Raw genomic sequence first — 24,879 nt, 5'->3', positions numbered from 1 at the left:
GACCTCTCTCCACAGAAGATAGCTCATCTGCGCCTGCAGTGCATGCATTCATTCATTCATTCATTCAATGACTATTTCATGGTTGCCAACTCTATTACGAGGAGGATGTAAAGAAGAAGAAAAAGAACTAGACATGGGCTTTGCCCTCCAAGAGTGTGTGACTACTTAATCTAATGGGGAAGGTAAGAAGTAATCAGTGATAAATCCCTAAAAGAAATATATAAAGTGATACAGGAATCCAGAGGAGGAGACATTACTTCTAGTTTGGGTGCAGCAGGGAGGGAGTCAGGGAAAATTTAGGAAGGAGGCGAAACTACCATGAATCTTGAAGGATAAATAGGCTGTGGACATGCAGACATGGTGAGAGTCACAAAGCTCTAGAGATTGTCCGTCTAATCCCTTATTGTGCATATGAGGACACAGACCCAGGCTGGTAGGAGCAGGTCTGGAAACTGAGCCGTTACCTAAATGCAGCGTATGTCCGCACGGTGCCCTCCTCACCCAGCACACACTGCGGGCCAGTGCCTGGAGGTGTGGAAGTTCTGACTGTGGATGGTGGAATGGGGATCACAGTTTGCTTGGAAAATAGGATTTTGTAACTGATTAGACACCAGGGGTAAAGAAAGAGCTGGGAAAGAGCAGAGGTTTCCAGCCCGATGACTGGGAGGACACCTGGGCCAGTGAACAGGCGAAGCGGGGCTGGGAGAGATCATGGGGTGTTTGCTTTGGGACATGTTGAACTTGAGGGGTGCAAGGCATGTTTATGAAAGGTACAGAGTAAAGTTCTGGCAGGCCTTGGAAACCTGGTGCTGGAGTGCAGGAAGGAGACAGGACCAAAGATATAAATTACAAGTCATCTCTTCAAAGTGGAGAACTGGAGTTGTCGCGGGGGTGGGAGGAAGGCAATAGAATGGAAGGGAAATAAAAGCCAACCAAAGAGGGCTTCCTTGGTGGTGCCCTGGTTAAGAATCTGCCTGCCAATGCAGGGGACATGGGTTCAATCCCTGGTCCGGGAAGATCCCACATGCTGCAGAGCAACTAAGCCCGTGCACCACAACTACTGAGCCTGCGCTCTAGAGCCCACGCGCCACAACTACTGAGCCCACGTGCCACAACTACTGAAGCCCGTGCGCCTAGAGCCCGTGCTCTGCAACAAGAGAAGCCACTGCAGTGAGAGGCCCACGCACCACACCGCAATGAAGAGTAGCCCCCGCTCACCGCAACTAGAGAAAGCCCACATGCAGCAACGAAGATCCAACTCAGCCAAAAATAAATAAATAAATAAAATAAATTTATTTTAAAAAAAAAAGCCAACCAAAGACTGCAGCCACAGCTCCCTTTGGACGGGAGAAGGTAGAGGAGGAGCAGAGGTGCACAGAGATAGGCAGGAGTCAGGGGATGCAGCAGCCCGGAGGTGAGGGATGAGAGAGATGCACTGGGGAGCAGTCTACGTCCCAGTAAAAAAGGGTTAACATTCCATAGGCAGGAGGCCTGAGCAGAGAGGCAGCTGGATCTAGCCACCAGACCGTTGCTCCTGACCTTTGCAGGTGCAAGTCAGCCAGAGTAAATGTTATTTAGGAAGTTTGACAGTGCAGAGGAGGAGGGAGATTAAGGGGTGCCAGGGCTGAGGCAAGATGTGTTTCTTTTCTTCTTGAAGGCTAGGGTAGACTTAAACATGTTTCTTGGAAAATGGAGAGGAGCTGGCAGAGAGAGAGGGAGATAAGAGTTGGAGGGGAGAAGGAATGCTTGCTGGCGGGTGATCTTGAAGGAGGCAGGAGGGATTAAGGTCAAGGACATGGCCCGTTGACAGTTGGAATGGAAGTCTCTGAGCTGAGGTGGGAGGGCTGGGCTGGGGTGAGCACTGAAGCTCCCGGATGGAGTCAGTCACGCAGGAAGAAGAAAACCAAAGGGCCAAGGCTTGAACAATGGGAGAAACCCAAAGGTCAAGGTCAGATAGGCACCAAGAAGAGGACAGCTGGAAAACACAGTCATGATGTCCAGAGGCCCAGACAAGTCAGTCCATGGTACCCAGCCCCTAAGGTGGGGCTAAAAGAAGAGGACCAACAAGGATAACGTTTGCTTTTGAGACAGGTTAGAATGATAAAGCTCAAGTCCCTTAAGCCACATAAACACATGCATGATTTCTCTGCTTGCACTGGACTTCAACTTCCAAATATTTTAATTAAACCAGTATGTGAGTATTGAAGATATCAAAAGAACAAGGGCATTATTAATGTGAGAATCAGGCAACTAACTACTTGATCCTTTTAAGTCATTTCCTCATTTAGGTCTAATCTGAGTAACAAACATTCCTGTAGCTCCACGATAATGTTCCTGGATTTAAAACCACAGCTCGGTTTTTTACCCCCTCAGGGACTTGTTTCTTATCTCATGGGTCTTTTTGAAATAAGCAGTTATCAGATCAACCTTTAGCTCACTGGCCTTGGGTTGAATAGGTAATTTTTCCCCTGAATCATAAGCTCGTAAGAATTCAAGCCAAAATTCCAGGCTGACTTTAAGCAATAAATACTGTAATTAACTTCTAACCAGGCAAGCTAACATTTTGCTTGGAGAAAGCATCGTTTTCGCAAACAAATGCCTCTTAAATAAAAGCAATTTCATGCCCTCTTTTTCCAGCGTGACACTTTACAGGGCTTGGGAATAACCAGTGCGTCGTGTGAGAGCCTGTTCTTAGAGATTTTTAAAATCCAGTTTTCTCTGGTTATCTGTCCAGCCAAGGAAGATGCACTATCTTCTAGGGGTCTATCGTTCCTAACAGAGTTCTTTTCCATCTGAACTGTTGGGCAAGTTCTACGGAAGCCCTACCGAGCCCGGTTAGATGTGACTTCCATCCTGCCCAAAAGACAGGGCAGAAATGGAGCCCAGGGCTGTAGCAGGTTGGGATGGACATTTGTGACTGAATGTTACCAAGGTGGGGGTGGGGAGAGGGCAGTGGGAGGAGTATTTTATCATGGTGATAATAAAAAAGCATCACAGTCATTACCATTTTTAAATCCTCTACAATGTACCTCCTTATTCCCTGCACTCAGGACAGACCACGCCCACTGCCCAGACAATGAATATCACACTGTCTTTAGCTCAGTCAGTGAAATAAGTGAAATTAAGACCCATAGTAGCGTCAGCAATGGGAGTCTGAAATCAGGAAGTCCCGAGAATATTCCAAATGTACAGCCCAGGGTCAGAGCTGAGCTGGAAATGAAAAGGGTATATAATTAAGGTGTCAGTTGTTAGAAGAGATTTTTTTAAGTCCTAGGGCAAACACAAGCCAGGAACCAAACGGAGAATAAGGCATCCCATGTATATGCAGGAAGGGATCCATCGTGAGATGAATTATGAATTTTTGCCAAACAGGTTGCCACTGTCTGACCTGGTTTTTGTGATTTGGTTCAGCCACGCACATGGCGGCCTTTCTCCAAGGAGGTTTTAAAGTAACCACATAATTTCTGTCAGCATTCAGAGTGAGGGGCGTGTCATGTGGCCTGAAACCTGGCCTTATTTTCTCAACACTGTGGCAGAGCCCCCCGTCCCGTGATTATGGTGCTGCACCCCCACAGTGCAGAGAGCTTGGGTGGCCCTGGAACACGGCCACATAGAGCAGCAGCAACAACCAGAGGTCTGTATTCCATGAGGTCCTGTCCCCGGCCTGCCATGGACATTCAGTAACGTGGGAGGTGGTGTGACACAGTGTAGGAATTTAAATATGCCTCGTGGTTTGGGGCACAATTCTTCTTTATTTTAAAACCAGCTTCCTCACCTGAATAATGTGATTGGAGTAAGAACAGCTGAGGAGGAGGAGTAATTGAAATAAGGTGTGTGAATTTACTTTGCAAACTGTAAAAGGCTAAGGGGTGTAAGAGCGAATTGTCTCCAGGCTCTGCTGATTTGGTTTTCCGGTTGTCCTTAGGCCTTAGCCAGTAATTCGTAATTCGTATCCAAATTCAAGGGGGGAAAGGAATTGATGGAAATCATCAATTCCATCCCAGCACAGTGCACTCCAGGGGAGGTACCTCACTTTCAGAGAAATGCAGGCCAGCCAGATCACATGCTGCTGGAGGAGACATCCAGGGAGTGCTGGGATTTTCACTGGAAGGGGAAAACTCTGCGAGGAAAGTGAAAGCTGTCTCTGGATTTTAAACATAAAGGTTCTTATGTGGAAGACAGATTTGAATTGTTACACGTGTCTTCAACAGGAGTAAGAGCACTAGGTAACACTTCGAAGGTAAAGATTTCAGCTCATGTAAGGCTACGGTTCCCAAACTTTGCTGCAAATTAGAATCACCTAGGAAACTTTGAAATCACCCATGGCCCCGGCTGCACCCCAAACCCATTATATCAGAATCTCTAGGGGTGGGGCCCAGGCATCAGTATTTTTTAAACCTCTCCAGGTGATTTCAATGGGGAGCCAAGTTAGAGAAGCACTGATCTACAGAAAGACTGATGGCATCAGAACTAAGCAAAAAAGTGAACTGCTAGAGAGACATGGAGATTCTCTGCCATTGAAGCTGCTCAGACCCAGTCTGGGTGTCATGTAGTTGTGAGGAATGCAAGCCTTCCGTGGACGGTTAGACTGAAGTTCACAGACCTCAAGTTCCCACCAATCCTGAGAGGCTGAGTCAATGCTCTGAGGTGGAGGTTTTCAAATTTCTTTAATAGTTCCAAGGCACTATTTGTTCAAATAAAATCTGTAAAACAAAAGAAGAAGGAGGTGCCTTCCTCCCCACCTCACCCCTACACACACCAAGTCCATTCTACCCCCTTTTCCATGATGACCCGTGAGGACACTGTGGAAATCTAGAAAGTTAATGAAAAGCTCTAGGACTCCAGGGAACACAGTTTTTAAAACCACTAATTTAAGGGAAGGGAAATAGGATTTCCACAGAAATGAATTTTGTATTCAGCCATCTGTAGTTGGAATCCTGATTGTTTGGATGAATAGAAGTAGCAAATCCCAAATGGAGAAGAGCCAACATAAATGACCACGGACTGAAACTATTTGTTAGTTGGGAACATGAACAGCATCAGCCAGTCTGTCGTTCATCCAGTGCCTTAAAAATTAGACCCAGGTCTATTTCTGCTTATTATCTTGGTGCCACAGGTAGGATATAAGAGCCACTTCCTCCAGGTCGCCATGGTGTTTCCAAAGGGAAGAATGCTTACATATTATTTACTGACACTTCCCTGGCTTTGCAGTCACGTATTGAGTGTTCTCCCTGAATGAGCTCTGTCGTTATGTCCCGCAATGTGCAAAGCATGTCTTGAACCCAGGTGTTGTCGTTTCCAATATTTTTTTGCAATTTCATGGCACCTTCTGTGCCACACAGACTCTAGCTTCTGTACCAAAGCCATAACTTACGTATATGGCAGCCTAGTAACAGAGAAAGGAATAGGAAGTGAGAACAAATAAGTCGAGTCCTAGTTCTGCTATTAGCCAGCTGTGTGAATACAGACAAGTCACCTAACTTACCAGTTTCCTCTCCTCTAAAATGGAAATCATAATACCTGCTACCTATTTCATAGGATTATCGTGAGGTTAAAAAAAGCCAAGGTCATCCTCTTAAGTTATATGAACTATGCATGATTACTGAAAGCAAAAATAACACTGGGAGGATTTCAATGTATGTAGATGTAATACATATGGCAAATATATCAATAATATAAATAGGGGAGTGTAAAAGGACCTATATGTTTTTAAGACTTTATGTTTTATTTGAAGTGGTAAATATTAACATTAAACTGTGACAGATGAGGTTTGTATATTATAATCCTTAGATAACAACTAAAAAAAGTACAAGAGCTATGAACAAAAAGCCAATAGATAAATTATATGGAATACTAAAAATTATTCAAATCCAAAAGAAGGAAGGGAGAGAACAGAGAAACAAAAAACAGAGGAGACAAACAGAACACTAAGAAAATGGTAGACCTAAATCTAATCAATAATTATGCTAAATGTAGATATTGTCCAGTTGGGTTTTTTTTTTAAAGACCCAATGATATGCTCTCTGTGAGAAACCTACTCTAAATTTAATGATAAAAATAGATTAAAACTAATAGGATTAAAAAAAAAGATATGCCATGGAAATACTAAACAAAAGAAAGCTGTGTTATAATTACACAAAGTAAACTTCAGAACAAGGAAAAATTACCAGGGACAAAGAGAGAACTTACATAATAATAAAGAGGAAGTTAACAAGAAAACATAGCAGTCATAAATGTGTATATATCTAAACAGCAAAGTCCCAAAATACATAAAGCTAAAACCGATAGCACTGAAAGGAAAAATAGACAAATCCACAATTATACTTGGAGACTTTAGTGTTACTGTCAAGATAATTAATAGAACAAGAAGACAACTTGATCTAATCAACATTTATACACCAGTCCACCCAGCAGCAGCAGAAATACACCATCTTTCCAAGTGCACATGGAACAGTCAGCAAGATAAACTGTATTCTGAGCCATAAGGTAGACCTTAACAAATTTAATATAGTGATAATCATATAAAATAAGCTTTTTTTCCGACCATGATGGGAATTTAACTAGAAATCAGTAATCAAAAGAGATCTGGAAATTTCCCAAATATTTGAAGTTTAACAATACATGGAAATAAAATGACAAAAATTTCACGTGAACTTAGAAAATATTTTGAACTGAATGAAAGTGAAAATACAACATGTTGAAACTTGTGGAATGTAGCTAAAGCAGTACTTAGAGGAAATTTATAGTGTTAAATGCTTATTTTGGAAAAGAAGAAAGATTCCAAATCAGTAATTTAATCTTAAACCCTGAGAAAGTAGGAAAAGAAGAGCAAATGAAACCCAAAGCAAGCAGAAGGGAGAAAATAATCAAGATAAGAGCAGAAATCAGTAAAATTGAAAATAGGAAAACAATTGAGGAAATCAATGTGCTTATATACAACCTGTATATTTCTTTGGTAAGGTCTCTGTTCAAATCCTTCCCCTAATTTCTAAGTGGATTTTTGTTTTCTTACTGTTGAATTTCAAGAGTTCTTTATATATCTTAGATATAGAATAAATAGAGTCTTTCACAAAGCAAAACTTTTTAATTTTGATGAAGTCCAGTTTATCAGTGTTTTCCTTTATGGATCCAGCTTTGGGTATAATATCTAAGAAGTCTTCACCTAACCCAAGGTCATAAAAATTTTATCCTATATTTCTTCTAAAAGTTGTATAGTTTTACATTTCACATGGAATTCTATGATCCATTTTGATTAATTTTTGTATAAAGTGGGAAGTATAGGTTGAAGTTCATTTTTTTGCATATACATGTGCAACTGTTAAAGCATCATTTGTTTAAAAGACTACCTTTTCTCCATTGATTTCCTTTGCAACTTGGTCAAAAATCAATTGGCCGTAGTTGTGAGGGTCTACTTTGAGACTCTATTCTGTTCAGTGGATCTATGTGTCTATCCTTTCTCTAATACCACACTGTCTTAATTCCTGCAGCAGGCATGGAGGGAGTTTCAGGATGGGTTAATACCTAAAATGGGTAAGCTTCAGCGATGTCCACTGCCTGTGACTTATAATAAAATTTAAAAGCAAAATTAATAAGATTAAATATAGCAACAAAGATGCTTACGTTTTGCCTCATTTGTTAATATCTTTCTCAAGCTTGTATCCCATTTTTCAGGTAGAAATAAGTTTTAGGCTATTTTAAATAAGAATATGCTTATATGCAAGTGTGTTTGTGTGCAGGGGGTTGTGTACACGTACACACACACACACACACACACACACACACACACACACATAGGCATTTGGAGAACACAGATTGGGTATCACATCCCTGATTTTTACAGTTGTCCATGTCTCAAGTTGACCTAACCTCTAGAGTGGTGATTATCAAACTTGAGTGTGCAATAGAATCACCAGGAGGGCTTGTTAAAACACCCATTTCGGGGCCCCAATTCCAGGGATTCAAGTTCAGGAGGTCTGATATGGGGGCTGAGAGTTTGCATTTCTAACAAGTTCTCCGATGCTGCGGCTGTTGGCTCAGGATTCACACTTTGAGAACCATGGCTCTAGCTCTGTGCCGCCTTAACTGGACCCCATCATCACTTGGTGCTCAATACCCCAAGTGCAGGAACAGTGCCCAAATGGGGTTAATTCCATTCTGAGCTCCACCATGCATTCCTTAACCCAATTTGGAAAGGGAATTAAATCAGAGAAGTAAAAAAAGATAAATCTGCTATATTCTTGAAATCTGAATTGAGTGAATACTTCCAGGGAAAAGAACAAGTCTATCTTCCCTAAGAGAAGGGTTGAAAAGCAAAAAAGATAAGGAAGCAATTAGAGAGGTATAATGAAGAATGGCTGAATGTTGATAATTCCTGAAGCTTGATGATAGGTACATGAGAATTTATTATACTGCTTTGTTTACTCTTAATATTATATGTTTGACATTTTCCATTTTTTAAAAAGTTCTTTTTAAGTAAACTGAGATTATAAAGTAGAGGAGCCTAGCAGAAGATGGATGTGTGTTAGAGAAAATTTAAATGCTATTTTCAAATTCTCAAGATGATGTAGAGATAAATCCACTTCACCAGTGCTTCTTAGACTTTCCTTTAAGCCCTTAGTACTGAGGAAAGTTAATACTTACCTGACACTAACAAGGTAGCCCAAGGTTGTTCTACTGCAAGTCCAAATTTCTTTGAAATCTTGTGTTTTATCTCCCAAATGTGGTTTTGCATCCTAGTTAGTATCCATTTGGTTTCATCTAAAAATGTTTTAAATTATTATCATGGGAAAATGTTTCCTACCTGTTCACCTAATGGACGGACAAGCTGCCATCATTAACTGTATAACCCTTATAACTCCAAAGACGTAAGTGATTCAGTCTCAGGGGAGTATCAAGTGCAAGAACCATAGCTCAACAAAGTAATTAAATAGGAATTTCTTTCCTTGTGTTTGCTTTCAGAGGACATTGAAATTGATATGCATTTATCGCTCAGTGTTCCCATACTCAGACAACAAAAGGGTTTGGGTTCGTTTGTGTCTCTGCAATAAAACTCTTATATTACATTACATCTAAGTACATCCTATGCGTTTTAGATTAACTTCTGCCATTACCAATTCACTAGTAAGGATTGAATTAGTACCATCATCTTGGAACCCTCAGCAAAAAAGTAGTGTGTATGTGTTAATCCCAAACTCCTAATTTATCTCTCCCCACCACCGGAAGAATCTGAAAAAGAATGTGTCTGTATGTGTATACATATATATATTATATACACATAACTGTGTCACTTTGCTGTACACTTGAAACTAACACAACCTTGTTTTTTAGTTTTTTTGGTTTGGCCACACCGCGCGCATGCAGAACTTCCCCAACCAGGGACCGAACCGGTGCCCCCTGCAGTGGAAGCACAGAGTCTTAACCACTGGACCGCCATGGAAGTCCAACAACATTGTAAATTAACTATACTTCAGCAAAAAAGGCTTTAAAAAAAGAAAAGAATAAAAGGGGTGAAAATGCTATTAGACTGGTTGTTTGGAATTTCCCACAAGATCTTCCATCTTTTCATTGGATTCAAGTTTATGCTTGAATCTTAAAAACAGGTTTGTTGGGAAAAAAGTAACATATGTATTAATATTATACACACACATATGTATCACATTAGTGTAGGTGCTGGTTAGGACAGGCAGGGGGTGATGTCAGTGAGAATCCAGTGTGAAGAGGAAAATAAAATAAGACAAGAGAGGTAGGCCTTGTACAGCAAAAATGTCCTGAGCTGACGAGACTGATTAATTCAACTTTATGCTCCTGAGGTTAAAAAATCTTGGGAGCTTAGATGCAGCATTTAGAATAGTAAAACAATCAAGACAGCCATTGATTGAACCTCAAAAAAAAACAGGGCATGGATACTAAGATTAGGGTTAAGAGGTTAGAAGCAAGAGAGAGCAGCTCTTGAATAAGACCCTCAGGATGAGAAGGGGATGCTAGCTTTATTCGACAACGTCTACTGAGTGTCCTTTTGTCACATACTAAATAAGACAGGGCTCCTGCCCTATGAAAAATCACAGTAGGATTTTTTTAAATCTCAGATACAAATTACCGACATTTTCCATACTTGATTGAAAAGACAAGGGGGCTGTGCAAGATGGTTGAAGGCAGGGTCAAATCACACAAGACATTGATTGCGAATCAGGGGAGGGTGGGCTTTATCCTTTAGGCATGGAAATTTGGAGGCAGGGGAGGAACAGGAGGAAAGGGGTATTTTACGAAGATCAATCTAGGGTAGCATGAAGGGAGATCCATGATCAAACTTCTGCCGTGGTCCAGGGGGGAGGCAAACCGAACTTGAATGTGGGGAGGGGACTAGTCAGGAGGAGAAAAGAGAGAGAAAAACAGGGAAGAAACCAAAGATGATTGCCAAAACTTGAATCTGAGCAGTGGGAGAATAATTCTTTTTTAAAAGGAGGAGGAGTTAGGAAGCAAGTTCATTTAGGGTGAGAAAGATATCGGGTTTATCTCTAGATGAACTGAGCTATAATGAGACCTGTTAGAGTAACTAGGCCCCTGGAATTCCTTCTAAAGGGCAGGGAGGTCCCCCCTGCTCGTGGGGGGTAGACAGTTCAGCCTAGAGAAGAGAGGTGGCCCCAGACGGCTGCAGTGGCAGAGCTGGGGCTGCCTGTGAGGCATGGTGGACGCTCAGAAACTGTGGTGGTCGTGAACTTTGGGGCCTCTCCTATTCAGCAGCCAGTGTTCTCTCTTAAAACCAGATCTCAGCTGTTCCTCTCCTGATCAAAAACCTTTCATGGCTCCCCAGTGCCCACCATCCAGCCCTCACAGTCTGCCCACAGCACTCACTTCCCACCTCACCTCCAGGGGCTCTCACTCCACACCCCCGCCCCGCTCTACTCCAGCCCCCAGCACCCCATGATGCCCCTTCTCTAACCGCACGAGACTGTCCCCCACCCCTCCAAGGTCAGGCCTCTTCTGGCCTCTGCCTTTGTCCATGTCCTTCTCTGTTCTCCCATGAATTCCTCCCCCTACCCCGCCATCCTCTGCCTGGTGAACTGCTTCTCACCCTGCAAATTCCTGCTCAGACACCACCAACACCCCCTGCCGTGATCCTCTGCACCCCATGGAAATTTTACCAGTCTCTCTATTCACGTCATAGTAGTATGTGTCTAAGCTCCCAAAGTTGTGGGCTGTCTTATCTTTACAGCCCCCCAGTACCTCTTTGCTTAGCTTATTATCTTACTTAAACCATAGATGGGATCTATTTCATACAACATTATTTGGGGCTTAAAAATACACAGACTTTCTTTATAGTTAGTAAGCATTCAAAGGAAATTTGGAGTCAAAATAAATCAAATGTTAATATTGTAAAGAATAAGAATTAGCTGTACTTAGCCATAATTTAGCAATTAAATAACAGACTTGGCAGTTCCCTTTATTCAAACCCCTCACAACCTGTAATCACACAGTGCCAAAGAGAAAGCCAACCTTCTTTCTCTGATACTCTGATTTTCAGTCCAAATGTGTTACATCATGTTGTAGAAAATCACACAGGTTCAATTCTTTCCAAACTCAAAATGTCAAAGTAATCTGAGCTGAAAAATCAGTGTGATATGTGTGTATATTTGTTTAACAGAAACCATAATCTGGACATTTTATCAGACTGGACCTGGATCTACCCAAAAAGAGATGTTGCTCTTTTTTTGTCATTTTTTTTCAACAGAATTTTTAAGCATCACTGCATGCATTTACCATTTTGACCAGGAGGAATGGAGGACATTTTTGAGATTGAAATTCTTAAACAGGAACATCTAGATAAAAGCAGGATTTTAAGGAGTTTTCAAGAGCCTCTTATCTGAACTCCAAAGTTAAAATAAGATAGATCGGAACAATACAAGGACTTCCCTGGTAGTCCAGTAGTTAAGAATCCGCCTTCCAATGCAGGGGATGCGGGTTTGATCTCTGTTCGGGGAACTAAGATCCCACATGCCACAGGGCAGCTAAGCTCACGCACCACAACTACAGAGCCGGTGTGCTGCAACTACAGATCCCACATGCTCTGGAGCCCATGCGCCACAACTACAGAGGAGCCCGCGTGCCCCAACGAAGAGCCCGCATGCCACAACGAAAGTTCCCACATGCCGCAACGAAAAGACCCGACGCAGCCAAAAAAAAAAAAAAGGAACAATACACCTAATAATTTACTTCTATTCAATAAGCATTTATTGAGTGCCAAGCAAGAGCCTAAGCAGTGGGGCAAACATGTACATGTCACAGTATCTGCCTTTAAAGCACTCACCTTCTATCAACGGAGGCAGGTGTATACACATATAGTTCAGGGAGATAAACTTAATAATAGAAACCAGCCATAACATATATTTAAGTATAGATGCTACTTCTTTCAAAGTTGCATCGACATTGCACTCTAAGCCTTCTTCATACTCAGATCCTAAAACTTCTTTTGCACCACTTTTGGTCTTTGGCAGTTCTGTAGAGAATCACAGTGACAGAATGTTTTGTGTGATCTGTGCACATGGTCTCCCTACAGCATGTTTTTTTAATTAATTTTTATTGGCGTATGGTTGATTTACAATGTTGTGTTAGTTTCAGGTGTACAGCAAAGTGAATCAGTTATACATACACATATATCCACTCTTTTTTAGATTCTTTTCCCATATAGGTCATTACAGAGTATCAAGTAGAGTTCCCTGTGCTATACAGTAGGTCCTTATTAGTTATCTATTTTATATATAGTTATCTATTATATATATAGTGGTGTGTACATGTCAATCCCAATCTCCCAGTTTATCCCTTTCCCCCCAGTAGCCATAAGTTTGTTTTCTACTGATACATCTGTGACTCTATTTCTGTTTTCTAAATAAGTTCATTTGTACCATTTTTTGAGATTCCGCATATAAGTGATATCATATGATATTTGTCTTCCTCTGTCTGATTTACTTCACTCAGTATGACAATCTCTTACCTATCAGTACACGTTCAAAGCACATTAGAGAATACTGGGGCTTTGTCTGAACTTCTTGTTTGATTATACATGTTGTTTCCCCTTCATCACATTATGTATTTCTAGAAGTTATCCACTGAACGTTAGCTCAAAGCTTTAGAAAAATAGATGGGGAGAAACACACTTGTGGTCCAGGATGCAGGAAACAGTGGCACCTACTTCTGCTTTGGAAATTCTGTTATCTAATCCAGTCCTGGCTGTACATTAGTATCACCTGGGAGCTTTTAAATCACTCACTGTGCAAGCTGTACCTCAACCAATTAAATCCAAATCAATGGGGAGATGCGACCCAGGTGTAAGTATCTGGGGGAGAAGGAGTCATCTTGTGTTTTTTAAAAAAGTTTTTATGTGGAAATAATTTGAATTCAAATTATTGAATAAATGTTGCAAAAGTTAAAATAGTACAGAGAACCCCTGTATCTACTTATTCAGAGTCACCTATACTTTTTCCCTCTGAACCATTTGAGGGTAAGTTACATGTACCACAGCCCTTTATCCACAAATACCCCAGTTTCAGTGAGTATTTGCTAAGAATGGGAATACTCTCTTACATAACCACAGGATAGCCTGTAACTTCACACATTTACATTGACACAACATTTACAAGTATTTAATTTACCGTCCATACTCCAGTTTTTTCAGTTGATCTAATCATGTCCTTTATAGCACTTTCCTTCCTCCAGTTCAGGAGCAAATCTAGGCTAGGTACTACATTCATTTGACATTTCTCCCTCTCCTCATTTTATCTGTAATGTTTCCACAGACTTTGTCTTTTATCATATTGACATTTTTTAAGAATACAGTCCCCCACCCTTAAAAAAATTAAAATGTTCTTCGCTGTCTGATGTTTCTCGTGACTAGATTAAAGCTATACACTCTCAGCTGAACCCTGGGTTAGGGGTGGTGCGCCCTTTGCAAGGTACCACGTCAGGAGATACACAGTGTCTACCTTTTCTCACTGGTGCTGTTCATTTTGATCACCGGGTAAAGTGTTGCCCAGTTTCTTCACTGGATAATTACTCTTTCTTTTTTCTCCCTTGCAACTAATAAGCAGTCTGAGGGGCTGACAAGACCACTGGAATATCTTGCTCCACAGCAAAATTTCTCCCCAAGGTTTAGTGTGTGTTGATGATTTCTGGCTGATCCAATCTTTACCATGACGACTGCAAGATGATTTTCCAACTCCAGCACTCTCTCTATATTTACCAGTCGGCCCTTGAAATTTTTCATAAGCAAGAGCCCTCCCTTCTCCCCCATGTATTTATTTATCTACTTATTATTGGTATGAGCTCATGAATTTCCTTTTCTTTCAGTAATTTGTAATTTGTTACCGTACTTATTTGGGTGCTCAAACTGTCTCAGATGTGGCCAAAAGGAGCTTCTTCAAGGTGACTCCTATGTCCTTGTGACATGTCCCCATCATCTTCGTGAACACTTCCTTGCTTCCAGGCTTATCTTATACCTACCCTGCCCCATCCCTGGAACTAGTCATTTCTCCAAATAAGGGTGCCTTTTCATGGGGAATGGTATTAGAGACCAAGATTAAGGTGCAGGGTTTGCTTATTGCTAGTGGGGTGTCTCTGCTTCTTAGCCCTCTTAGCAGACAGAGCTAGGAAATATATGCATGTATGTATACATATGCAAACGCATAACAAAAATACACATACTCACATACGTATACATATATACTGTGTACATATAAACATGCACATATACCTACATATACATGATTTCAAAATTATGAATTCACACTGATATCTTAAATTTAAATCCATGCCCCACAGTGTTCTGTGTTGCCTTCCCCCTTTCCATATTTGTATGCCTCCTTTTCCACAGTGAGATCCCTGGCTCCCAACAACAAGTCCAGCCACTTTGGAAAAATGTTTGGCAGTGCCTACTGCAACTAAGCATACATATGCCTTTAACACAGCAATTCTACTTCTGGGTATATTCCCAACAGAAATGAGAACTTATGTCCACCAAAAACATATAAGAATGTTTTATAGCAGCTTTACCCAAAGGAGCCCAAAACTGGAAACACCCAAAAGTCAATCAACAATAGGAAAGTAAATCGTGGCATATTTATATGATACTAAATTGCTGTGAAAAAGAATGAACTACTGATAAATGCAACAAAGTGGATGAGTCTCATGGGCATCAAGTTAAGTAAAAGATGTCCAGTGCAAAAGAATATATATGTTATTATTCCATTTACATGAAATTCAAAAACAGGGAAACTGTGGCTCTAGACAGCAGAGTAGTGGCAACATTCGAGACTTGTGAGGATGGGGTAAAGACTCTGAGGGGACAGGAAGGAGACTTGTGGGGGGCTGGAATGTTCTGTATTTTATCCAGGTAGTAGTAACACAGGCGTAATACAAATATAAAAAAATCATCAAGCTATAAACTGATAATTTAAATACTTTACTATATGTGAGTTATATCCTATTTTTTTAATTTAATACAGCTATAAATTGGGCTGCCAATGCAATTAACTCAACTGAAATGACTTAATCGGACCAAATTCACATGTGTTCAGGAAATGACAACTCTGTTAGAACTTAATCATCTGCCTGACAACTACTGCTTTTCTGTTGTAATAGACATCCAGTGTCAGTAATGGGAAAATGGGAAAAAAATTGTGCATCCAAGGATTTAACAGTACAGTACCTGGGCTTACTCAGTGTCTTGATATAATTTTTTGTTGAGTTGAATTGGACTGTCTTCTACACACACACCCCGAGGGTTAGTCACAATCCAAACCCTTAATGGTTTATGCTTTGTGTGTAAAGTCACACGATGATAGGTGTCCTCTGGGATTGCTTGCTGGTAACTTGAAATCCATGGGAAAGTCAACTCTGGGAATCCTAAATGCTCGAAGACAGGGTGGGAGAGTGCTATGGAGAGAGCTTCAGTGGTAGGGTGGAAGGAACATAAGTGTCAACCCCCAGACTGGACCTTTTGCTCCCCTCCTCTCAGTGTGTGCCCTTTTGCCCAGGCAAAGCCAGTATATGAGAAGTGAAACCATTTCTCCCTCGACTGAGAATCCTTCTCTTTTGATCAGGACTCAAAAATAAGAGAGGAGGGCAGGAAGGTGTACCGTAGTGCTTCTCCAACTTTAAATGCACCACAACCACCTGGAGGGCTTGCTGAACCTGAATTCTGGACCTCACCCACGTTTCTGATTCAGCTGGCCTGAACCTACGTATCTACCAGCTTCCAGGGGATGCTGGTCCAAGGACCACACTTTGAGAATTACTGGTGTAATTGCATGAATGTGGAATTAGAGCATCAACGTCCAAGTCCTAAATGCTACCGAATAGTCTGTGACCTTGAGCAAACAACTTAATCTCCCTGAACCTATTTCCTCATCTGTATGATAAAGATAATACGTGTCCTGCTTGCCCTATAGGATTGGCATTCATATTATGAGTTCATTTGTGTTTTGAAAACCATAAATCACTAGACCAGATGTTCTTCACTTTTATGTGCCATGGACTCCCTTGGCAGTCTATGGATACCTTCTCAGAATAATGTTTTTAAATCCATAAAATAAGATACAGAAAAATCCAAAGGAAACCAGTTATACCTAATTATCAAAACACTTTATAAAACCAATTTTTACTATACATAGTAACATGCTCCTTTAACATTAAAATAGGCAATCTCATGGAGGGTCTAATAACTACTGTAATTCTAAAATAGTGATGAGTTATTTAACAATATTTCATAATATCTGTAACATCCGTAATGTCTTGTGAATAGATAAGTGATTTCTATTGGTGACAAAGCCACAGTACTGCTAATACTGTTATGGTTTGTTGCCTACATTTATAATAGAAAGAATGCTAAACTTCAATTGGAAGCTAGTGAAAATAAAGATGTAATTGACAGACCCCTCCATGGTGGTAGTATGAAGTGAATTGCTGTGTTCCATTTTCAGGGTATCTAGATTAGCTAAAATATTCTGAGACTCACTTGGGATCATGCCCATATGTGGGCTTCTGTGGAAGCTCATAGACCAGACCGAAAATGGCAGGACTGCAAACCTTCAGCTACATCATGGCAATGGCCAGTGATGTCTGACCCCTTCACCCTTAAGTTTGTTGTGCTGCTTCCCTAATAGCTTCTAAGAATGGGTGAAACATTAAGAAGCTTGGAAGTTTGTTAATAGGAGGAACTTAACCTTCATTTCCAAGGGAAGAAACAGACCTCTAGATCACAGTGATCTGTTTGCTGTAAGGAAACCACCTTCTTTATTTGATTGTGGGAGCCAGTGTTTGGGTCATCAACAGTGGGCATTAAGATGGTGGGATAAGGCTTCCCTGGTGGCGCAGTGGTTAAGAATCCACCTGCCAATGGAGGGGACACAGGTTCGAGCCCTGGTCCAGGAAGATCCCACATGCCACGGAGCAACTAAGCCCATGCATCACAACTACTGAAGCCCACGCGCCTAGAGCCCATGCTCCGCAACAAGAGAAGCCACCACAATGAGAAGCCCGCGCACCGCAAGGAAGAGCAGCCCCCGCTCACTGCAACTACAGAAAGCCCCCCATGCGCAGCAACAAAGACCCAATGCAGCCAAAAATAAATAAATTAAAATAAAATAAAATAAAATAAGATGGTGGGATAAAGTATATGAGAAGCAGGGCTTGGATATATTAACAATTCCTATATGAACCTTGGAGAAAGGCATTATTGGTGCAGATAGTTTAGGCCAAATATATATGCTCAGCGTTGACAACTAAAACTGGAATAAAACCCAAATGTCTAACAAGAATGGAGATTTCCTCTTATTGGCATAGTTGTGAAGTTGCCTTTCAAATAGTCTCTGCCAAAGCTTGACCTTCAGTGAACACACCCATTAGCAAGAACCATGAGTCACCTGCACCTTTTTGTGGGCTAGTTCTGGACACCATTAATAGCTCTGGAACTGCTTACAGGCACAGAAATTGTAGATGCAGCTGTTTTCAATATGCAAGACCAGGCCAGATGGGGGCTACTTTTGGAGCTATTTCAGAAGCTAACCCGTGGGCATATGGAATCAGGACCGTGTTTACTAAAAATCTGATGTGGCTTTTTTTTTTTAATGCTTTGCTATTATATGATTAAAGATTCATCTAAACCTTTAGAGGGAATGTACAGGTAACAGTAGTGGATGGTAAAAAGATTCAGGATCCCAATGTTTTATTTCCTGGGGGGCCTTTGATGCTGTCTCCCATACAGTACTTCAAATGTTCTTTAATGGACTTTTTGGTTTCCAGATAATAACCTCTTCTACAATACTGCCATTAAAAGCAATAAAATCTTAGCCAGAACCTACCTTAATTCTGAACTCTTGATGCTCTGAATGGTCTTTTAAGGAGAAGCTGTAAAAAAAGGGAAAATCTTTATATCCCTTAGTAGTATTTCTGTAGTACCTTGTCCTTTATATTAATTAAAAATTTTAAGCTTTAAAGAAAGTAAGAAAGTAATATATGCATATGGTAAAAAAAATTTTTAAATGGTAGTAAAAAGATATAAAATGGGAAATAAATGTCTCCCTTCTAATCTCCCATCCCAACCTAAACCCCAGTTCCTGTCCCCAAATGTTAACAGTTTTAGAACCATCTTTCCCTGAAATGTTTTCTGTGTGTGTCTACATGTTTTATGTATATGGTTTTTTTTAAAAGCATATCACAGGGACTTCCCTGGCAGTCCAGTGGTTAAGACTCTACGCTTCCACTGCAGGGGGCGCTTGTTTGATCCCTGATCGGGTAATTAAGATCCCGCATGCCCACTGTGCGGCCAAAATGAAAAAAAAAAAAAAAAAAGTATTCAAGTAAGAAAAACAAAAATTTTTTTTAATGTATCACAGAGTTCTTTTCATACCCATGTACACAGACCTGCCTCATCATTTTTAGGGCCACGTGATATTCCATTGCATGATTATCCAGGGTGACAATTTACTTAAGCAATCCTCTACTAATGGATATTTAGGTTGGTCTTAGTTTTTCTCAAGTTAAAACAGTCTGCAGATAATATCCGTATTAAAAACACTTTTGTATACTTAGAAGGATAGCCCTCAAGTAGTTTCCTAGAAGTGCAATGCTTAGGTCAAGAGGATGGGCATTTAAACATCCTCTTGACCTGAGAACAGATTGTAACCAAACTGCCCTCCAAGGTTGAATCGGTTTACATTCCCACCAACAATGTCATGGGTGCTTGCTTGTTCACACACATGTCAATTCTGGCAGTATTAAATTTTTTAAACATTTGCTGATCTGGTGGGTCAAGGATATTTCATTGTGGTTTTGACTTGCATTTCTTAAATTATAAGTAAGGTAGAGCATCTTTTCATTTGCTTATGGAATTTGTATTTGGTTTTCTGTGCATTGCCTATTTATCATTCTTTGCCTGTCTTTCTTTTGAGCTGTTGCCTTTTTCTACTAGATATTTTTGCATTCAGTAAGTATTAAGTTCCTACTACATGGTGAGCAGTATGCTGGGCACTAGAGCTCACTATTGTTGGTGAGGAAACACCACTGTCTTTGCCCTTTGGGAGCTTACAGTACTGGGACACAAACATTAACCAAGTCATGCTCTGAATGGGTATACATACAGACTGAGTTAAGTGCCTTGAAGGAAAGGCTCTTGCATCTCTTAGAGCATGTGAGAAGAGAGAGGCCTGGAGTGAGGGTAGGAGAAGATTACCTGAAGGAGCTGACATCTAAAGAACAAATAGGATTTGTGGTTAGGGAAAGCATTTCTGGAAGAAGGAACAGCATTTTGGAGGGAATGTGATGTTATCAGATGAGCTAAAAGAAGGCCAGGGATCAGAGCACAGAGAGAAGAATAACAGTGACACAAGATGAGGCTGGACTACATTACCTGGGCCCTGACCCCATTGATGATTGAGGGGTTCTTATCCTAGAGAAATAGAAAGCATTGAAGGATTTTGAGTCACAGTTGGTTATCAAATCTGCACTCTGAAAAGATCACTCTGGCTGAAAAGAAGGTAAACAGGAAGACCAGTCAGAAGGTTTTTGAGTTAGTCCATATGAAATCTAATGGTACCTTGGCCCTGGATTATGGCAGTGGACATGAAGAGAAGTAGATGAGTCCAAGAAATATGGAGAAGGTCAAATAAAATTTGATGATGGATTGGATATAAGGGATAAGGAAGGGAGGAAGTGTCCAGGATGATTCCTAGGTTCCTAATTAGATGGATGGTGGTACCATTTCCTGAAATAAGAACCACCATATGATCCAGCAGTTCTACTCCTGGGTATACATCAAAAAGAACTAAAACACTAATTCAAAAAGATGTATGGACATAGCAGCACTATTAACAATAGCCAAGATATGGAAGCAAACCAAGTGCCCGTCAACAGATGAATGGATAAAGAAGATGTGATATATATATATATTCCATTACATATATATATATAATATTACTCAGCCATAAAAAGAATGAAATTCTTCCATTTGCAGCAACATGAGTGGAGTTAGAGAATATTATGTTAGTGCAATACGTCAGACAGAGAAAAACACTATATGACATCAGTTATATGTGGAGTCTAAAAAAATAATATAAATGAATGTATATGCAAAACAGAAATGGACTCACAGGCATAGAAAACAAACTAGAGGTTACCAAAGGGGAGAGGAAAGAGAGTATAATATGTAAAAATACTGACTCATTATGCCGTAAACCTGAGATTAATATAATATTGTAAATAAACTATACTTCAATTAAAAAAAGAAATACTGGAAGAGGTCAAGGATGAATTCAGGCTTACACAACACATCTGAGTGAAGCTGTCAAATAGCTAATTAGGTATAAAAGTCTGGGACCAGGGAATTCCCTCGTGGTACAGTGGTTAGGACTCCACACTCTCACTGCTGAGGACCTGGGTTCAATCCCTGGTCAGGGAACTAAAATTCCATAAGTCTGGAACCAGAGGAAAAGTCTGGATTGGAGACATAAATATGGAAGTCACTGGAATATAGTAATTAAAGCCATGAGCAAAGATGCAATCACCCATGAAAGGAGTACAGCACCCAAATCAGGTCTACGCTGAAGCCTTAAGGAACACTAACATTTAATGGCCGAGTAGAGAAAGATGAGACAAAAAAGAAAGAACAGGTGAGCAGCCCAAGAGCAGGAGGAAAACCAGCTGAGTGAGGTGTCCCAGAAACCAGTGAAAGAAGGTTTCAAATAGAATGGAGCAGCGGGTAGTGCCAAATGCTTTTGAGACATCTAATAAGAGGAAGGCTGGAAAATGCCCATTGGATTGGGCAACATGGAGGTCCCGGTGACGTTCATTTGAATTGTTTCAGTGAAATAATGGGGGCAGGAGTCAGACTGGAGATGACTGAGAAATGAATGGGAAGTGAAAACACGGAGACACCGTATGGACCACTCTCAAGAAGTGTGGTTTTGAGAGAAAACAGCCACAAACCTATTCATCCTCAACCTCTACTCTTGACCCTTCCTTGCCACTCAGTAAGCTGAAGTGATTTTCTAATTTGGTATTTGATGTTCCACAGCTGTGGTCTCCCAGGAGCCATGGCAACAAGCCAGCCAGGGATAGAGTCTGCAGGGGAGGCCACCTCAACCTTGGGGGCTCTTCCACCTCTCGGAGCAGCTTCTGACTCTGCAGGCCTGGGAAGCCCCATTGTAGAAAACGCTGCTGAAACTGGCTTTGAGAAACAAAGAGTCCTTACATTTTAGAGACACCTACTGAAAAATGTAAGGATAAATAGTGTCTGGGATTTGCAAAGTGAAACAAGCTAAGCCAGGAGTTGATAATTATTGAAGCTGGGTGATGGGATGGGTACATGAAGATTTATTATACCCTTCTCACTACTTTCGTTTATGTGTAAATTTTTTTCATAATACATTGTAAAAAAATTAAGTTTAGTAACTATGTAAATTGGAAGTACACAGAGCCAGTGACTGTCACAGGCCCACTGTTGACCATGCCACTTAAAATGGGATCTCCTTTAAATACAATTTGCCATTCGCTTGTGGGTTTCAAGGTACCAAATGTCCAAGGGAGTCAAGCCTGCTCTCAGATGCTGTCCTTCCTTCTCTCAATAACCCTAACACCTTGTTCCTTGCCCCTCTTCTCCGTTCTTACCTCCCTCCTGAGTCCACTGTTATTGGACTCCAAATAGCAGTTCTGTCACTTATCTTCATGAACTTGAACAACTTCCTTCTCAGACTTGAACCATGTTCTGAAAGATAAGGATGCACATCCGCTTAGCAATGTTGTGAAGATGAATTCTGACAGTTTATGTGGGAGTAGGTAACATAGCTACATCCTCAAAAGTCCACAGAAGTCAGGTAGTACAAATGAATGAAGATGACCAAGTAGGAGAAAGTCCTGTGACCCTTTTAGCCTGTCTTTAGCTTTGCCACTTTTAGTAGACATACCAGTAGGAAGAATTGTAAGAAAATTTCTATTCTATAAGGAAAATATTAATTCAGCATGATCATAAATGGAATAAATAATCTATATTCATAAATAAATGGGTAATAAACTGAGACTTAGCCTCAGTGTTGGGGAGCATTAGGGAGTGGTGGGGAGTAGGGCAAGGCAGAGCATGCAGGCCCCATCTAACACAGGTAGTCCTCCTCAGCTCCATGACTGCTGCCATGAGAGAATGTGGAGCCAAGGTTAACATGTCTTCTTGTTTTACAAGAGAAGCTAGAACTCTAAAATTTTTATGTGAAATCTCCCAATTCTTAAATTTGGTTTCAATTATTTACAAAAAAAGAACACTACAATGGCTAAAATAATTCCATTTGTGGGCCAAAAGCAGCTCATGAGCTGCCAATGTGCAACCTCTCACCTAGATAATGGGATAGAACACAGTTTCCCTTCCCCACCCCTTTATCTTCCACCTCTAACTTTCTCCTTTCTCACATTTTCCACATTCTTCTCTCCTAACCACTCCCACCCTTCCTTTCTAGACTAAGTCCAAGTGGTAGAAGGGATTGAAGTGGGTTGAAGAAGTGACGAAGCCCAAAGGGCTGTGATCTAGATGCCTCATCCTGCTCCAGGGCCTAGGCCAGTGCCCTGCACATAGTGGATCATAATGACAAACCTGATGAATGAATAAACCAGCAAGTAGGGGGCAGTCAATTTCTTGTGCACACCTGGGCTTACCTGAGGACTCTCATTTTTCTCAACAGCCTTGCGAAGTCGTTCTGGCCGCTCCATCATCAACGGGAACTGGGCAATTGACCGGCCTGGAAAATATGAAGGAGGAGGGACCATGTTCACATACAAGCGACCAAATGAGATTTCAAGCACTGCCGGAGAGTCCTTTTTGGCTGAAGGTCCCACTAATGAGATCTTGGATGTCTATGTGAGTTTGAACTCTTGCCCGGATTTTGTATCTTCTTGCTTCTCAGGACCACACTTAGAACAAATAAACAACAAATATTGCCCCTGCTCAATAAGACCATTTGAGCGGCGCCTTTTGGGGTACCCTTACATGCTTGGCATTCATCTTTGCCCCTCACCTCCGAATGTACCTAGCTCATGGAAACCTTAAACTCTCCCAGATGCTTATTACCCTCAGCGTTTATTGAGCCAGTAAAACCAATTTTACTTGTTGAACCAAATCAGAGGCAAAACAGATCCTTTATTTCATGAGCATTGGCTCTCCTCCAGGCACTTTCCTCCTATGCTAATTTGGCGTGTTTTCTTTTTATGGCAAAAGAAAGCAAATGCCTAAAGCAAGACAAGACCACTCACAGTTCCCAGCCCTCTTCAAATTCTATTAAAGCAAGTGAAGAAACAAGAACTCCAGAGTACTCCAGATGACACAATAAAGCTTGGAGTAACAACATAGAGATTTACTAGTCGTTCCCTGCTTCGCAGAAGACAGAACTTGGATTTCTTTGACAAGAAACTAAAGTATTCAGTTGCCCCAGAGTTAAAAATGGTCCTTATTTTTTAAAAGAAACCACTAGAATCCAATCTTCTTAAAAAGATCAGGAAATAAAAGGTGACCGGAAATAAAAGCTCAAAATCACGTTTTGATAAAAAAGAATGCGCTCACCCGTAGATATATATTCTCTCACCATCTCCAAAGCCATGCTGGTCCACTTGATATTTGCCGAGTTCGAATTTTATAAATATTACTTTTCCAACTATACAGTTACATGTTCGTTCCCTTTGGGCCTAGTGGCTCATGGGCTAGAAACTACAAAGGAAGTCTTGTTATAGCTCATTTTGAATATTTTTTTATAGACTGTCCAGCTGGTGTTGGACTCCGGGTAAGTTTCGAATGGCATCAGGGGTGAAAACTCAGGTTGTTAAAGGCCCACTGCGGGTGGTCTGGGATGTGGTGGCCAATAATAATTTCATAAATGGGACAAGGTTTGCACTGGCAGAATGTTCACACAGAAGAGGCACAGTAGAGGGGGAAAGGCTTTCCGGCCCCAGAATGACTGTTGGATTGTGTGAAAAGAGAAGTGAGGGGATTAAGAGTAGACAGCAGGGACCTGAGGTCACACCACCGTGTCCCTCGGGGGTTCTCTGCGCCCCACCATGGTTCCTGGATGTAGGGGGCCCAGGGGTTCTCATGTCTGCCTTCTGTTGGGTGATTTCTAGACAGGAGGCCACGTTTCACATGTAGGGAAGGAGTAAAGGCTGATGGTGTAACTGGATGGCATAGACACCCTCATGGACCAAACAGGACCCACCCATGCAGGAGTGACTCAGAGAATGCCTGTAGCTAACAGGACCTCAGAGATCAGCTGGATTCTCACCTCCTGCTTCTCCAGATGAAGAAATCGAAAACCATGAGATTGAGGGACTTGCTCTAGGTGACCCAGCGGGTAAACAGGAGAA

The 24,879-nt window shown here is 41.2% G+C and overlaps 1 protein-coding gene across 2 annotated transcripts in view; it reads left to right on the top strand.

Moving 5' to 3' along the window:
- The window catches only part of THSD4 (thrombospondin type 1 domain containing 4), a 583,087-nt gene that overhangs the window by 526,234 nt on the left and 31,974 nt on the right, over positions 1-24,879 (top strand). For both annotated transcript variants that reach the window (XM_036844549.1, XM_036844548.1), the window contains exon 9: positions 23,211-23,386. In XM_036844549.1, coding sequence (XP_036700444.1) covers positions 23,211-23,386 — 176 coding nt within the window. The remainder of the gene's footprint in view (positions 1-23,210; positions 23,387-24,879) is intronic.

This window comes from Balaenoptera musculus, chromosome 2, assembly GCF_009873245.2.
Source record: "Balaenoptera musculus isolate JJ_BM4_2016_0621 chromosome 2, mBalMus1.pri.v3, whole genome shotgun sequence".
In the NCBI taxonomy this organism is placed as follows: Eukaryota; Metazoa; Chordata; class Mammalia; order Artiodactyla; family Balaenopteridae; genus Balaenoptera; species Balaenoptera musculus.
The sequence above is the reverse complement of the archived record's forward strand: the minus strand, read 5'-3'. Positions and strand labels throughout refer to the sequence as shown.